Source organism: Leptopilina boulardi, unplaced genomic scaffold (assembly GCF_019393585.1).
Source record: "Leptopilina boulardi isolate dan_hultmark-lab unplaced genomic scaffold, ZJU_Lbou_2.1 LbouV2_330, whole genome shotgun sequence".
NCBI classification, from domain to species: domain Eukaryota; kingdom Metazoa; phylum Arthropoda; class Insecta; order Hymenoptera; family Figitidae; genus Leptopilina; species Leptopilina boulardi.
Window position 1 is genome coordinate 3,060,983 of NW_026137897.1, and position 18,062 is coordinate 3,079,044.

The 18,062-nt window shown below is 26.7% G+C and overlaps 1 protein-coding gene across 2 annotated transcripts; it reads left to right on the top strand.

Moving 5' to 3' along the window:
- Positions 1-10,131: 10,131 nt before the first annotated feature.
- Positions 10,132-17,491, top strand: LOC127285130 (uncharacterized). Of its 2 annotated transcripts, XM_051310966.1 has the most exons (8): positions 10,132-10,234; positions 11,284-11,432; positions 11,538-11,582; positions 11,800-12,041; positions 13,870-14,173; positions 15,974-16,039; positions 16,243-16,329; positions 17,282-17,491. In XM_051310966.1, the coding sequence occupies exons 5-8, from the start codon at positions 13,904-13,906 to the stop codon at positions 17,435-17,437; spliced, it is 579 nt and encodes a 192-aa protein (XP_051166923.1). In that variant the 5' UTR covers positions 10,132-10,234; positions 11,284-11,432; positions 11,538-11,582; positions 11,800-12,041; positions 13,870-13,903; the 3' UTR covers positions 17,438-17,491. The 2 variants fall into 2 exon arrangements, with proteins under 2 accessions (XP_051166923.1, XP_051166924.1); XM_051310967.1 differs by lacking the exons at positions 11,284-11,432; positions 11,538-11,582; positions 11,800-12,041 and having other exon boundaries at positions 10,146-10,234.
- Positions 17,492-18,062: the final 571 nt, after the last annotated feature.

Here is an 18,062-nt window from a genome sequence, read left to right on the forward strand (position 1 = left end):
TCTGAACTTATAATTGTTCCCTATTCTAATTTCCTCAATTTAACTTAGTTAAATTAACTAAGTTGGGAAGAGGTTTATTAAATGAATGAATAGAAATATAATATAAAAATTATTTATTTAAAAAAATGTTGTTAACAATTAGTGTTATACAATCAAATAAATCCTTATTTTTGAAAGGTTCATATTTTACCTTTAAATAATCTGTGAAGATTCTTCTATTAGTTTTTCCCTTTTTCGAACACCGGGTCTCCTAAATCTTCTAAGTTGTAAAATTTTTATTACCGCATTGACACTGGTATATTTTAGGCAGGACCGTAACTGACGAAAACTTCTGAATATGTAATATTTTAACTTTTTAACTATAATGACACTTCGATGTATATATTTTGGAACTTTATTTGACACTCGATACGATTAACAAGTGAAAGGTCTCCCTTTATGTAGGTATATTTTTCAATGTATTCTTCGCGGCGGTACCAGCTCGCCTCTTTGGGTTAGATTCAAGATCGGTACCTCACAGACATGAAAAGTGTTTCATTGCTTTTCTTCTGTGTGTTGGTGACTCCGTATGTTGATTTCCTTATTTTAATAACACAAAATGACAAGAACACTACATCCCAAAGAAACATTATAATTTTTATATATTGATATATTTTAACATTAATTATGATAATTAATGTTATTATTTTATTACACATTTAATATTTATAAACAATTAATTTACTCTCAAATATTCGTTTTATTTATAAATAATTGTTTATTTACAAATATTTGTTTATTTAAAAACAATTATTTATTTACAAATGTATTTTAAAAAATTAATTTTACATATGTAGGGAACAACTATTTTATTTATTATATTAAATACATATTTCTCTACATCTGCTTTTTGGGTTTTTCCAGAAGTAATAAAACACTGTTTTCTTACTTCTGTAATTTGCCTCAAGGATCGTTTGCGAAAAAAACCTAGGACCCCCTTCCTAATTTTTATTTTATGTAAACACCTTAAGCAGGTAAAGTTATAAAAACCTTGCGAAAGGCTAGTGACAGTCAGTCATGAACCATCCCTCTTTGAATAAAGATTATTTCTAAACTGAAATACACTCGTGTTTCATTTCGCTTTGCCTCCTACACATAAATAAATATAAAAAAATGTTACGGTGATGTGACAGTAATATGATGACAGGACGAAAGATACTCAGAAGTGAGGCTTCGCAATGATATCATTACTTTACTCAAAAAGGCGGATTTTTGTTACGAAAGTGGGTTTTAAATGAACTTTAATGTTTCTGTACAAGATCCTGTACAAAATCTTGTAAAGGAATTATTAACTGGATACCCTTAAAATATCCTGCGCATATCTTCCCATGCAGCACATAATATTTTCTAAATATTTTATTCAATGATTTGAAATATTTCAATGCAAGGTTCATGAAAGGTTGATTTATTTCAACATATTTCATTAATTTATTACAGTATTTAGTTGGACTAAACTTGACCGACTTTGGACTGTACTTGGTGCAAACTCAGTTCACACAATCCGCCAAGGAATTGTACCAAATGAAAATTCTTATAAATAAGATGTGAAGAAGATGAAATAAATTGATATTTCTATATTAGATGAAATAGGGTTATCTGGAAATGAAGATAAGTCTTAAAATATTTAAGAGATACAATTCTATTGGAATTAAAATTAAAAAATACACAAAAATTATATCCATGTACTTTTTGTGCTTGTCTTCCTTACGTATATTTTTGAGTTTCTTTGTTAAATAAAGTATAATGTTCAATACACAAACTCATAGTATTAAGTATTTATTGAAATTATTACTTCTACAATGAAATATTTTATTCCTTCTTATTACAAATATAAAGTTTGTACAAACAAACACATAAAATAAACTTTAATTAACAAAAATGTAAATGAGTTTAGTTTCTAATGTATCTCTTAAGTCATTGGAATATATAATTCATTAGTGATTTTGTTCTTATCAAAATTTGACTAAAATTTAAATTATTCCGAAGTAGCTTATAATAAAAAATAAAATTTAAACTTCAATTTCTATCGTATATATTTGTGTAGACTGCCGTGTTTTCTAAAAACTTAGGTAACTGCAGAATGAAAGATTACGAGAAAAACGCGAAAAACTGTTTAAACTTCATTGATATGTACCGCAAAGCCTAATTAAAATTTTTAAATGCCGTTTTGTTCCTTCGATTCGTCTAAATTTCTTCTTTTTAATTATGTAAAAATAAATGTTGTATTTGTTTAAACATTCAATAAATTATTAAAAATGTAGTTACCGGTATGCTGATTCGAGGGTCGTCGCACGAGAAACTTAGGTAACTGGTAGTTACTTGGTCCCTCGTGCTACGAGCGCCTGTATTAGGCCTTTCGTCGCACAGAAAACTTAGGTAACTACAGGGAATATATAAGAATTTTCATCTTTCTTGGCAAAAAATAGTAAAAATATATTAAATAATAAACTATAATTAATTATTTAATAAGCTGAGAAAGTTATCATTATAATTATTGTTTTTTACAAATATTAAACTATATGATTGAATTTATTTTAATTATACAATATTAAAGTCAAATTATTGTAGGTAATGTAGTTCGCTGCTTTATTAACGTTTATTTAAATAATTAAAAACGATTTTAATTTTTTAAATAATTGAACTAAATTAATTATATGTTAATCATGAAATAAACATATTGCTGAACTTCATTTTCTTAATTTATTAATGCTTTTATGTCATTTATTAAATTTAATACTTAATTTTTCAATAATTGATAAATTATTATTTAGGTATAATTATATATATACATAATACCGGCTCGGCGTCGGCCCGTTACCGACATCAGTGTCCGCATTTTTAGCTTCTAAGTATTTATGCCGGCAGCAATATTAGTACCGGCCCGACCCCGGCCCGGTACCGACATTGTAGTCTGCTTTTACACCACCAACGTATTTATGCCGGCAGTAACATTAGTACCGGCTCGGCGTCGGCCCGGTACCGACATCAGAGTCCGCAGTTTTAGCTCCTAAGTATTTATGCTGGCAGCAATATCAGTACCGGCCTGGTACCGACATTGTAGTCCGCTTTTTCGTCACCAAAATATTTATTTGAAAGAAAGAAAATTACTTCTCTGATACGTCTTGAAACAAAGGTAAGAAACTTTCTTTTATGATTCGTAAGTATATGATATAAGTATATATAAAATTATTTGTATTCCGTTTAATAAAGTTTGAAATTACCCGCAGTTATAGTTGATAAGCTCACTTTGCAGTTACTTTTCACAAGCAGGTTTAGGTTAGTGGATGTGGCATCGACTTTGCAGCCTCAGGGTCGGGAGTTCAATTCCTTGTGTCTTCAAATTTTAATTAATTGTTTATGGTGTTTTTAATTATAACTCTGTTTCAGCATTCTATATACTGATATTAATTAAGAAATAATAATGATTAAATTAATTAAATTAATAATAATACACATATGTACATAATGTAATAAACAGATACCATGCCAGCATTACGCCAGCAGAAAAGTGTTATAATGTTTTTATTTTTTTTTTGTTTAACCGGCCCGGTACCACACCGGTTGTTTATTAGTACCGGCCCGGAACTAATAAACGATTGGGTCGGTTATTAATCGAGTTATCATTGTTGACTGGACCAGCTACGAGCCGGCGGAAATGCAGGACTTCCGCCGGTACCGGCAAGTCCGCCTTCGACACCGGCCCGGTACCAAACCGGTCGTCGATTTCTGCCTTGGGTGCAGTTACCTAAGTTCTTCAAATCACGACCTACAAAATACGTCACAACACCCAAAGACACCCCAGTTTTTATAGCAGTTACCTAAGTTTCTCAAATTATCACTCATCAATTTTTGCAGTTACCGGTATTTTCAATTATTTATGCAAAAATTATTATTAATAATATTAACAATTTTTAAAAATAATTTGCATTAACAGGTGTATATCTTTTTTCCACGATTCCAACGATATAAAAAACTCATTTTTCGATTTTTTTGAAGTTACCTAAGTTTTTAGAAAACACGGCAGTATAATAATCTGTGGCAAATTTATCGTAACTAGGACGATAACGTGTGTTTGTATATTTGAAAATGTAATTCATCAAAAGTTTCTCTGATGATTCTATCGTATGTAATGGTACATTAATTGTTAAAAATTCTGCAGCTCTTTTGAAATAAATCATCCTTTTATGCAAATTTTTTTGCATCGTTAATATGATTTAAAAACTCATTATTTACTTATTTTACCTTGTTCTCAGTTAATTCAATGTGTAGAACTTTATCGTCATCAGTAAGCTGAGCAAGTTTTACACGAAAGAACAGGTTGGGAAATGTAATGTAATCATCAACAAATTCAAAGTTAAATTTATGTAAATCCACAAATCCATTATGCGAAATATCATGCAAGTGATAACGAATTTCTGTCTTTGATGATGATTCTTCCAATGTTTTAGCAACAAATGGATCTGGAGTACGCTTTGTCAAAAGTGTTATATCATTGAAATGAAATTCTTTTCCTTTCATTTTGAGCAAAAAATGAACTACTGCTATTGAATATGTGGTTTGGATATACCATAAATCGTTGACTCTTTTATTTGGTTTCAAATATTTTTTTTATTTAAAGCCAAAGAAAACATCAATTGTTTAAATCTGTTATTTCGTATACTAAAAGCAAAACCCTGATTTTTAAATAAAAATATTTCCCTTACTGTCTCATGGTAACACAGAAAATTAAAAGGCATTAAAATAATCTGCAACGCTGATTATTTCAATACAAATTTTGCTTATTTTAATCCATTTTGGTATTAAAATAAGCAAAATTGGATTAAAATAATAAGCGTTGCAGCTTATTTTAATACCTTATAACTTTCTGTGAATTCAAAGTTTTAATTAGGCTTAACTTTAGTGTTCTAAACTCACTTAATGACGTTTTCGGTTTATTATCAGAATTGTCAGTGTCAGTAACATGTATTATTGGCTGTGCATTAATTCATTATCTATTCGCATTCTTTTTGGAAGATTTCCATTTGTTTTATCACCTGCACGCTTATTTCTTTTACGAACCATGTTCATTATCCTCGTGTCTTTTTCCGACTCTGTAAAAATTCTCAAAATATCATTAAGACTTTTTTCAACTCCCTCTGAAGTTAGTTTGTCATTTTTCTTCATAGAAAAACAGTAATCAGTAATGTTTCCATAGTTGGAAAATGGATCCTTGCTGATGATGTTACGAAACGTTTCATTAACAAACTTCATGCAGAGTGTTTCATTTTTATAAAAATCACTTTTTTTCATCGTTTCTCGAATTAGTTGCAGTTCCTTTTCGTATTCATCTTTAAATTTATGAAGATATTTAAAGAGAATGTTTGGTACGTGAGCAGTATGATTTTGTTGATCGAGTTTAACTAAATCTTTGTTGCATAAGAAAATACTAAAATTCAGAATGTAGTTGCAAATAGGAAGAATTTGAAAATTTGATTGATTTTGAGCAAATATTTTTGATGTGTTATTCATTGTGAGCTGATAAACTTAATATATCAGCTTCTGAATTTGTTTAATCTGTAATTTCTTAGATTTCTGATTTCCTATCAGTGGACCTGGAATTATTATATTTATATTTTAATTAATTTGCTTCTAATTTAAAATACATGACTAAGTAAAGCAGAAGGATGTCGTGTACATCTATAAAACATGAGATTAGAATTTTTACTGCTTTAAAATTTTGTTTTCAAAAATATTTACCTTTAAAATTATCAACTAGAAATAAATATGGACATGGTTCAGGGCACAATAATACATTGGAAACCGCTATCAGATCTAAAAAAACCTTGTATATATTGTATTGTAGATAATATAGCTGCTTTTAGATTCTTATTGTTTATTATAAAAATAAAGTACGAAAAACTGTTATAAAATAAAATTATATCTTTTGCTTTATTTTAATATAGTTAAAAATATCCATTTATTTCCATTAATTTACTTACATAGCAACAATTTTTTAAAAAAATTTCGTTTTTTACATTATCAGTGCTTTAAAATTTCAACATTTATTAAATAATAATATTAAATTACAGCAAAATGAATTAATCGATCATTTATTGTTTCTGCGACAAAAATTTAAACAAATTATTAACATAAATAATTTCATTTTTAAATAATTATGTTCCTAAAGAACCTATATGGCATCCCACGTGAAAATTTTTAATAAGGACTATGGCACCCAAAAAAATTTCTCTTTTCAAGTCTTCTAATGTAACCTCTTTTTGATTTTAATTTATATTATATTTAATAATAATAATAAATTTTTAAGCTTACAACTTAAAGACAAAAAAAAATATTTTAATGTTCTAAAAGTTATTATTTCCTTTTGTGCAAATATCAAATTACAGTAAACATGAAAAGATAGTAAAAAAAAGTAGCTTCTACAAACTAAATTGTAAATTTTTTTGTGATTATCGAAGACAATTTTACTATTTTAAAATTTTAACTTTGAAAAAACTTTTCAAATTCAAAATTTCAGAACTATCAAATAAATGCATATTTTATTATTAATTATTATTAATTATTAATTAAATAAAGAAACATTTTTGTTCTCTTTACAATGCTTATTATTATTTTTAACAATGATAATAAAATAAAATATTCTATTCATATAATCCATGTTAAAAAATATATATTAGAAAAAGATATAAATTATTAATGTATCCAAGTATTTCTAAAAAATTTTATTTGATATGGATTTCTACTTTAAAATTTCAATTACAAAAACTCTAGATTTTAATGTTCTAAAAGTTATTATTTTTATCATCTTTTTATAGACAAATATTAAAAGCAGTAAACAATCATGAAACTAAAAAGAAGTCATTGGCAAAAGTTAAAGTATAAATTTTTCTTATTTATTGAAGAGAATTTTACTGCTTTAAAATTTTTACTTTTGTAAAAATAACTCAAATATGGAGACGAATGAATATCTTCCACATAAGAACTGTTGAAATTTATTTAATAATTAAATTATTTTTTAATTTAATATAATTTCTATTTAACAAAATTCTTATTTTACAAAACATTTATTAAAGAATATTTTTATTTAAACTAATTTTTGTTTAACAGAATTAACATTTTAAAAAGAAATTATTATATTTGAATTTTTAACTGATAGAATTATTATTTATGCGAAACTCCACCCGGCTGAAAAAACTTGTACAAGAAAATGTACATTTTCTTGTACATGTTCAAGTAATGTTCTTGAACAAGTTCAGCATCCGGAATTGAGACATGTTCTTGTACCAGAACTTGTACAAGATCATGGATACGAAAATATACAAGAAAATGTACATGTTCTTGTACATATTTTTTGTTCAGGTTTCATGTACAAGTACTTTAACATGAACACGTTTATGTTCTTGTACAAGAAAATTTGTTTAAAAATGTTTTAAAAAAAAATTTGAAATTTTAATAAGTTATAATTATTAAGACTCTTCACTTATGCATGCTAAAAATTATTGCGCAGCAGCAAAGGCTTAAGAAAACTACTGCGCAGACTTTAAAGTTTTTAATTTTTAATTTAAAAGACATAAATGAACATGTACAAGAACATGTTCCACATCTGGTACAAGAAAATTTACATGAAACCTGCACAAAAAAATATGTACAAGAACATGTACATTTTCTTGTACAAGTATATTTTCTTGTTCAGGATCTTGTACAAGTTCTGGTATAAGAACATGTCTCAATTCCGGATGCTGAACTTGTTCAAGAACATTACATGAACATGTACAAGAAAATGTACAAGTTCATTAATGAACATGTACAAGAACTTGTACATTTTCTTGTACAAGTTTTTTCAGCCGGGCATTTGACTAAACTTTTACTTGTCTAAAATGATATTTGATAGAACTTTTACATATCGGATCATACACCTAGCCGAAACATTTCAGCGGGAGTTTTAAAATCCACCAATCAAATATTATCAAAGAAAATTGTGATTGGTGGATTTTAAAACGATAATTCAATAATTTTTAATCTGTCACCACTAAAATTCCTAGGGAATATTCATGCGTCCGCAAATAAAATTTTTAATTAAAATATTTTATGACAATAATTTTTTAAGGTTTCAACTTAAAGAGAAAAAAAATATTTTAATATTCTAAAAGTTATTATTTTTTTTGTGCAATTATCAACTTATTGTAAACACGAAAAGATAGTAAAAAAAAGTCGCTTCTTCAAATTAAATTGTAAATTTTTTTGTGATTATCGAAGACAATTTTACTATTTAAAAATTTTAACATTGAAAAAACTTTTCAAATACAAAATTTCAGAACTATCAAATAAATGCATATATGTATATATATTATATTTTGTTATTAATTATATTGTATTTTGCGGAAAAAAACATTTTTGTCTTCTTTATATGTTTATTATTGTTTTTAACAATAATAATAAAATAAAATAAACTATCCACATCTTTATGCAAAAAAGAAAAAAATAATAATATAAATTTGAAATTAGGAAATTTATTACTGATCTAACTTTATAGAATAATGTTTTCAAAAGATTCATTAAAGTTTCATAATCAATGTTAAAAAATATGTAATAAAAAAAGATATGAAATATTAAGGTATCTAAACTATTTATTTAGAAAATTTTATTTGGTATGGATTTCTGCTTTCAAATTTCACTTATAAAAAAAATAGATTTTAACTCGGATTTTAATGTTCTAAAAGTTATTATTTTTATCATCTTTTTATGGACAAATATTAAAAGCAGTAAACAATCAAGATAAGAAAAAAAAGTCGCTGGCAAAAGTTAAAGTATAAATTTTTCATATTTATTGAAGAGAATTTTACTGCTTTAAAATTTTTACTTTGTAAAAATAACTCAAATGCGAATGAATATCTCCCACATAAGAACTTATATAGCAGATTTATTTAGCAGAATTGTTCTTTTATCGAATTTATATTTATCCAAATATTCACTTAACAGTATTTTCATTAACTGAATTACCGCATTTAACAAAATTTCTATTAAACAAAACTTTTGGCAAAAAATATTTTTATTTAAACTAATTTTTGTTTTACAGAATTATCACCCTATTGAAAAAATATGACCGTAATAAGAACCCTAATGAGGACTGTAATTCCGGTCCTAAATACGCCTGTAAATTTTAAATCGAATTTACCCTAATAACACAAGATATATTGGGATATATTGATAATATCCTGCAGATATCCTATGGATGTCCTATGGATATCAAAAGGATCTCTTAAGGATATCCAAAAAATCGGCGGTTTGGATATCCTTTGAATATCCGATGGATATCTGAGGATATCCACAGGATATCTTCTGGATATCTCTATAGACTTTCATAAATGTCCTCCAGATATCCCATAGATATCGTCAGGATATCCCACAGATATCATCAGGATATCCCATAGATATCGTCAGGATATCCCACGGATATTTTCAGGATATTCTCAGTATATCTTCTGGATGTCAAGAAGATATTCTCAGGATACTGTTTTTAAAGTCATTATGAGACTACGAGTGAGAATATTCTGTGAATTAAATTTTATATAAATAAAATAAAATGCAACTTGTTTTTCGAGAAAGTTGTTTAATTTGAAAAATTATTAACTAATTTTTTTCTCATTCGTGATTCATTTCTTTATTCATATGCTTAATATTGTCAGAAAATAAATTGGCTTTAAACAATATAAATTCTTTCCCGCAAATAACGAATAACTATTAATATTAATTATACATTAAGTGCATGAGTTTATTAAAAAACTTTGAAAAATGCGTTTCAAATCTTCATTTAAAATAAATTAGAAGCTCATAAGATTTTTGTTTTTATTATATTATTATTCATTATATTAGCTTAACAATTTTAACCTTTAAAAATATATGTTGAGATATTAAATATCCCGTGAATATCCTAAGAATATCCCACGGACATCCTGAGGATATCCCATGGATATCCTGCGATATAATATCCAATAGATATTTTAATGTTAAAAAGATAAAATATTGATTATTTTTTAATAAAAAAATAAAAAAAGTAAAAAAATAAAAAATTATAACTCTGATAAGTATTTTATATTTTTTTCATGCAAAGCGCCTAGCATTTAAATAGACTTTACTGCAACCCACTGCCTACAGTTGAATTTTGTGTTTTACAATTACAGTTGAAATCATATATCAGGTAATATTAATTTATTTTTTCGAATTGCTAAAATTCATTTTTTCAATGAAATATTTTTTTATTAAACCTTGCGTGCCTGAGCTGAGTCCATTGGATCCAGACAATTTGCTATTTCATCTACTTCTATTTAAGAAATTTTTTTTTCAAAATCGTTATCATATAAATGATATAACGTACCTTTGAAAAAAAACAGCATTTTTTATGTAAAACTCCTTCTAATACATTATTTTATATCTCTATAGTACGTATAGATTCCTAAGCTAGGTCCATCGGACCCAGGCAACTTTGTTTTCATGTACTTCAACATATTCGTTTGAAAATCGTTACTCGGGGATTTTCAAGGTCGCTGATTACGAATATGATATTAGTAAATTGTATTGATTTTTAATTTTACTGTTCGCCATATTGGATCTGCCATTTTGAATTTTGAAAAATGGACATCGGATTCGTAATTAGCGACCCCGAAAACACCCGAGTAAAATTTTTCAAGAGAATCAGAACGATTTTTTAAAATTTTTGTCGGCCATTTTGAATTTTGAAAAACGGACACCGGATTTGTAATCAGCGACCACAAAAACCCCCGAGTAACGATTTTCAAGCGAATCCAAACGTTTTTTTAAATTCGTCCACCATATTGGAGCCGCCATTTTGAATTTTCTAAATCTGACGTCGGATTCATAATCAGCGACCCCAAAAACTTAAGAATACCCAATAATAATAAAATTAATTTAATTATTTCTTTTGTACTGTACACTTAAGTTCGCCCTGTCGAAAAAGGTGTGACGACATGACTTTTTGTGGGCTATTTATGTACCCTAGAGTGTCAAAAGATTAAATATTTTTTGCAATTATATTTGTAAAATATTACAATTATAATTTAGAATAAAAATATTAAATATCCTGATATTAAATCTTTTTTTTTAATGAAATTTAAGCAGCTGGGTCCGTTGGACCCAGCTCAGACACTCACGTCCAAACATGAACTCAGGCACGTGAGGGTTAAAAATAGAAAAATACTAATAAGTGATATTTTTATTTTATTATTGCAGCACTATATAAATAAAAATAAAATCAGTTCAAATATTATTGTGATTTTCAAGTCTTCAGATTTTGAAAAAATGACCTCTGCAAAAAATTTTCTATACTTCTGTCTTTATTTATCTTTGCCCTGATAAAGGATAGTTTGTCTATATTAACAGTAAGATTTATTATATGATAATTTCAAATTTGAAAGTAATTTACGAATTACTCTTAAGAAGTGAAATTTGTTTATTAGATTATATAATAAAAAATTATTTTTTAGGCAAAAGGAAAAACATCAGTTTTCCATGTTGATTTAGATGACTTGGTAATTTTTGAAAATGAATAATTAAAATATATTGTAGTAGTGTTTTTTACTTTGATTTGTTGAAGTTATTAGGAAGTAAATAATTTTTTGTCATTCTCAAATAAAACAAATATTTTAAAATACTTATATTTATAAAATAATTATAAATGAAAAATATAAAAATATTTTTGTACAGTTCGTATAAAAATTTTAAACTTATATAAAACTGTTTATTTAGGGCCCAATCGAAAAATATAAATCTGAATATCCACCATATGTACCTTCAATATTGGTAAAATGCTTCGGAGAATTAGATAGTAGAGAACAATCCAAGGAACAGTCTGAACAACTGTATTCAGTAGACAGTGGTATAGAATCTGCTAAAGAATTGACGGAAAAATTGCTTGATGAAAATACTAATGTTGATCTATCGTTATATTCAGTACCAGTTATTGCCAAAACTGTCATATACTTTCTAAGGTCAATTTTATTAATGTATTTTACAACATCTTAGAAAAAAGATTAGCTAACACTGTAAGGGGCGCATGATTTTTTCCCATAATTAGAAAGAAATTAAAATTTTAAAGAATTTTATATGATATAATTATTTTTTTGACAAATTTTCATTTTTTGCCTTTAACAGAATTTCTTTTTAAATGAATTTTTACTGAACAAAATTTTTAGGTAACGAAATTTTATTTGGCAGAATTTTTATTTCACAGAATTCTTTTTATTTAAAACAATTCTAATTTAACCGAATTTTAATTTAGAATAATTCTCATTCAACAAAGTATTTTAAATGATGCAAATTTTTAAATGTAAAAATTTCTAATTCACTGTATCCTAATTTGTTATTAAAATTTATCCCAACAAGAAATTGTTTGGCCATTTGCAATTTTGGATGAATGAAAAATTAAATTAAGAATTCTACCAATAACAATTTGTTCATATAAAAATTTGAACAAATCAAGATTAGATAAATTAGAAATTCTAGCATTTAAAAATTCGAAGCACTTAAAATTCTATTAAATTAAAGTTGTGTAATGAAAAATTTTACCAAATAAAATTTAGCACATAAAACTTTTGTAAATTAAAAATTTGTTTCGAAATGAATTTTGTCAAATGCTAATTAATAAAAATAAAAATTTGTCAAAATGATAATAAATATACGCGTCTTTAAAATGAAAATTGTAAACAATGATTTTTATATAATCATGCGCCACTACCGTGAAGCATAATTCAGATTTTATACATAAAGAGAAAATAATGAATTAAATAGAAATTACGAATATACCACCACAGCACCGAAACTTTCCTAAAGATTTTCTAAAAATTTATTTGAAATGTTCGAAATATATAATTGCAATGTTTAGTAAAAATTGTGTAAAGATTTAAATGTCCCGATTAAATAAATGTTTAGTGTGAAACTTTGTGAAACATTCCTGAACATTTATTCAAGTGGGACATTAAAATCTTTACACAATTTTCACAAAATATTGCAATTAAATATTCCGAACATATCAAATAAATTTTCAGGAAATCTTTAGGAAAGTTTCGGTGCTGTGGGGGTATTTATTATTTTTACTTGAAGTATAAATAATGTTAGAAAATTAATTTTTAATGTAAAAATATGTGATCGTAATGAAAGCTTTATTACCTCCTGGGATAGAAACAAAAAAAAGAAAGACGTAGAAGTTTATATTGTATTTGCAAGATTCTAGGGAATTGTTGTAATTACCAGGAAAATGATTCCCCTAAATCGATTATTCCCAGTGGGAAATTTACCATTGGCAAAAGAGTGGTCCAATATTGGCAGCATTGGCTCAATATTGGACAATCATTGGTCCTATAATGGCCCAATGGTTACCATTGGCAATTTCCCACTGGATTGTTTCTTATCACTGAGAAAAAAAAATTTAGTGTTTGCAACAAAATTGTTTGATTAGGCAATTTTGGTTCTTGTAACCAAATTTTGGTTGGCTGAAACAAAGTCGTAAAGTTATCTCAACCAAACATTTGATTAGGCCAACAAAATTATTTGGTTGAACATTTTTAAATTCCAACCAAATCGTTTGTTGTCCTAACCAAAATTTGGTTGCGACACTCAACCAAATTTTTTGGTTGACTCAAACAAATAGTTTGGTTGCTTAAATACTAATAAAAATTTTTTGTTGGCCCAACTAAATTTTGGTTGCTCTGACTAAACATTTTTCTTAGTGTATATTCATGTAATCCTAGAGCACCTTTTAAGCCTAAACTCTTATTACATTTTTCAGAATTATTTTTTTAATGTATTTTTTAATTTCAGTAATCTGCAAGAGTCTATTATTTCTCCGAATTCGATGTATGAATTGACACATGCTGTACAACAATCAAACGAAATAGATAAAGCAGTAAAACTTAAAATTTTCATTAAGAACCTTCCAGAATTACGACGAAATACACTTGCATTGATAATTATTCATTTAAAACGAATTGCAAAAAAAAGTAATTACGATCTGAAAGTAATGAGTTATATTGAAACGATATTTGGACCAACTTTGATTCGAATCGATGTTCATAAAATACCACACTATAAACCAGGGGGCATCTATCATGATTATTTGCTCAAAGTACATATACCCGTGTGGAAAAATTTCGGGGCGCTGGTAGGACACTGGACAGACTGTCTAACGTCTCTATAGACCCAGGCCAGACGGTCTTGTCGAGCCTCCGATCAGAAATGGAACGAAAGTTCCATGCTACGGTCTAGAGTTAGACAAGCTGGCCAGGTCTTGATTCTCGCGTTCAATAATTCTTAATAATAATAGTAATAATAATAATAATCCTATTAATATTACGTATTATTATATTTATAGATAAAATTAAAATAACATTAGTATTCATTAATAATATGATTTTAATTTATTAATAATAAGGAGATAAGTTGTATTGGAATCTTATAAGTCAAGACAACTTATCTCCTCATTTAATTATTATTAGTAATTTCAAAAAAAATTTATTATTATTTAATTAATTTAATCCGCAGTTTTTTACAATTTTTGTTTCATCAGTTAAGATTAATTAACAACACCTGTGGAAATAACACCTAATCTAATTTGAAAAATCTCGCTCGCACTGGGCACCGAACCCACGACCTAACACTCGCAAACCTACAACGCTAACCACGGGGCCACGCTGGCTACTTGGCGACAATCTGTTAATACCGGTGATGTTTTTGGCGCGCCTTTATGCTAAATTCAAAATGTTTTTATTCTTAAATTACATATATTTTTAATATAATTATAAAATTATTTCTATTTATATAAAAGCCATATCCATTGCCTTTATTGTCATAGGTAAGCCCATCTAAACTAGTCGGTCTTGCTATTCGCTAAGAAGGGTTTCAATAGACGTAGTCGAGTTCGTCTTATCTAGACCGTTTTTCAAGACTCAGACCAGCGACTTTACAGCGCTACTTGACAAACGTGTAGGTTATGGTCGTTTGCGGTTGTCAGCGTACTTTTACAGTTCTTGCACTTTTGTGAAATTCTTTTTTTTTTGTAAAATGCTTTTGTAAAATACTTTCGTAACATATTTTCCTGAAATACTTTCGTGAAATACTTTTGCGAATTACTTTTGTAATTGTGTACAAATATTTTTAAATAATATATTTTTTACAATTTAATATATTTCATAATTAGTAATTAATATTATTTAAATTAATATATATTGTACAATTGGATATGTCGAATTTGGGTGTAATAAATTTTAAATATATTTTTAGTTTTGTTAAAAACTACTTTTTAGTTTGAGGTTATGTAAATGGATATATAATATAAAAATAAATAAATTCGTGACAAAGTTTTTTCTTCGATTAAAAAAATAAATTTCAAAAATCTATAAAAAAAACAAAAGAATATTTTTATTGAAATTAACAGCAATATATAAATATAATTTAAATAATATTAATTACTAATTATAAAATATATTAAATTGTAATTACTAAAAATTGTAAAAAATATATTATTTAAAAATATTTGTACACAATTACAAAAGTAATTCGCAAAAATATTTCACAAAAGTATTTTACAAAAGCATTTTACAATGAAAAGAATTTCACAAAAGTGCAACAACTGTAAAAGTACGATGACAACCGCAAACGACCATAACCTACACGTTTGTCAAGTAGCGCTGTAAAGTCGCTGGCTTGAGTCTTGAAAAACGGTCTAGATAAGACGAACTCGACTACGTCTATTGAAACGCTTCTTAGCGAATAGCAAGACCGACTAGTTTAGACAGGCTTGCCTATGACTGGTAAGACTATTTCTAGACGCTAGACTTCCACAAAATTTTTCCACACGGGTAAATGTGTTTTATAACATTTTTGCATAATGGAAATTGTTATTTTTAATTATTATTTATTTTTGCAGATTATTTCGGAATTTTTAAATCTTTCATTCATGTACTGGAATTCCATTATCGATTATGAATCCATTGTAAGTATATAAGAGATTTAAATGCAAAATTGGTCAATTCCAAAAACTGAGTATAAATTCTTTTTCATTTTTGAAATTACCTTTTATTTCTTATATTCTTGCACGCGGATTATTGTTTCTTATGTCGAAATATATAATTTTTTCAATAAATAAATCATTTCAATTATTATTAATATATTTATATTTTTTTATATAAAAAACAGACTGCTCAAAAACCGATTTTACGAAAAAGAAATGATTTAGAGTCCTCTATGGAGAGTGCTTCAGATAGTGCGTCTTCAGAACAGATGGTAAAATTATTTATTATTTTTAATGAACATAAAATAATAGTTTGTTAATTTAATTAAAATTAATTAATTAATAACTCTACGTAGGGTGCTTCATGTGATACGTCATCAGAAAAGATGATAAAAATTAATTATTATTTTTAACGTGCATGAAATAATAGTTTGTTGGTTTTAATTGAAATTAATTTTCTATTAACTTTTAATATTATTCACACATAAATATTACATAGTGAAAAATTAGAACTAACAAATCTGTCTTCTTAAATATTCTATTCTAATTACAATGCGTAATTGTTAACCTAACTTTAAAAATATTTATTCGACAGCGCCAAAGAATTTCCTTTCCAGTTCCCTTCTTGCTTTCTCCTCCTTAACATTTACCCAATTTTTAAATTTATATCTTATTCTAATTATATACTCAATCTTCTCTTTCCTTTCATTTTCCTCTATTCTATACAGTATGGGAAAAATGCTTTTTTTAATAATTTTATTTTTCCTCTATTTTTTTTTGCAAAATAAGCTTCTACTTCCTTTTAAAATTAAAATTGATCAATTCTATCAAACGTTGTATGATTTTGACACAAAAAAGTATTTTTGCCTCTTCCCTCACAACACAAGGATATTCAGGATATCCCTGGGACGTCCTGGGGATATCCATTTGCTTTTGGCGATTCGGATATCCCTAAGATATCCTCTGGATATCCATGGACATCTCTAAGATATCCCAGGGATATCCAAACCGCCGAAAACAAATCGATATCCCCAGGACGTCCCAAGGATATCCTGAATATCCTTTTGTTGTGAAGGTTGTGAGTAACCAGTTTAAATTTTCATTTATACTGAATTAATCAATCTTCATTTTTTTTTTCTGTTCACAATCTTTTTTATATTTAATATTTTAATGTTTTGTATACAATTTATTATGTTTGTAATTAAAATTTTTTTTTTTTTTTAGGTAATGAAAGATAGAAGAAGGGGTGGAACATTTAATTTTGAAGATATTGCAATGAAAGAGAGAAGGGGTAGAACATTTAATTCTGAAGATATTTCAATGAAAGAGAGAAGAAGGGGTAGAACATTTAATTTTGAAGATATTTCTGAGATGAATTAATCAATGTAATTTATCCGAAAATAAATGAAAGACAATAAAAGATTTAACAAGTGATATTTCGTGTATGATTTTTGCACAGATAGAGCTATTTTATAAATTTTTTATTTAATTTTTTTTATGAATTTTTAATAACATAATAAACGTAAATACATGTAAATAAATAAATAAAACATTGGAAAAAAGTATTGAAACTGGATAGGTTATTTGGAAGTAAAACACGTATAAGATGATAGATAAGAAATTGTAACAGATAAATTAAGACTTTATTGAACAATTATAATGTTAATTTGACAAACATAGAATTGACTTTAATATAGATTCTTTACTGAATTCTTTAAGCGAACCGTACAAAGTTTAATGCTATCCGCAGTACTATAATAGCACGACTGACAAAATCCTTCAACCCGGAATTGCACTCAAGTACCTCAAGTACCTGGTTTTCCCTTTCCACCTGAATTTTACTTAAAACCTTAAATATTTATAAATATCGTTGTATCTCCAACAAAAAGTGTAAAGAATTTAATTGATTATCATAAAACAAAGTTAACAATAGTTTTTTAAAATTTTATAAAATTAAAGAAGTCAAGTTTTTGTTTATTTATTTCGAAAATAAAGTAATTGAATA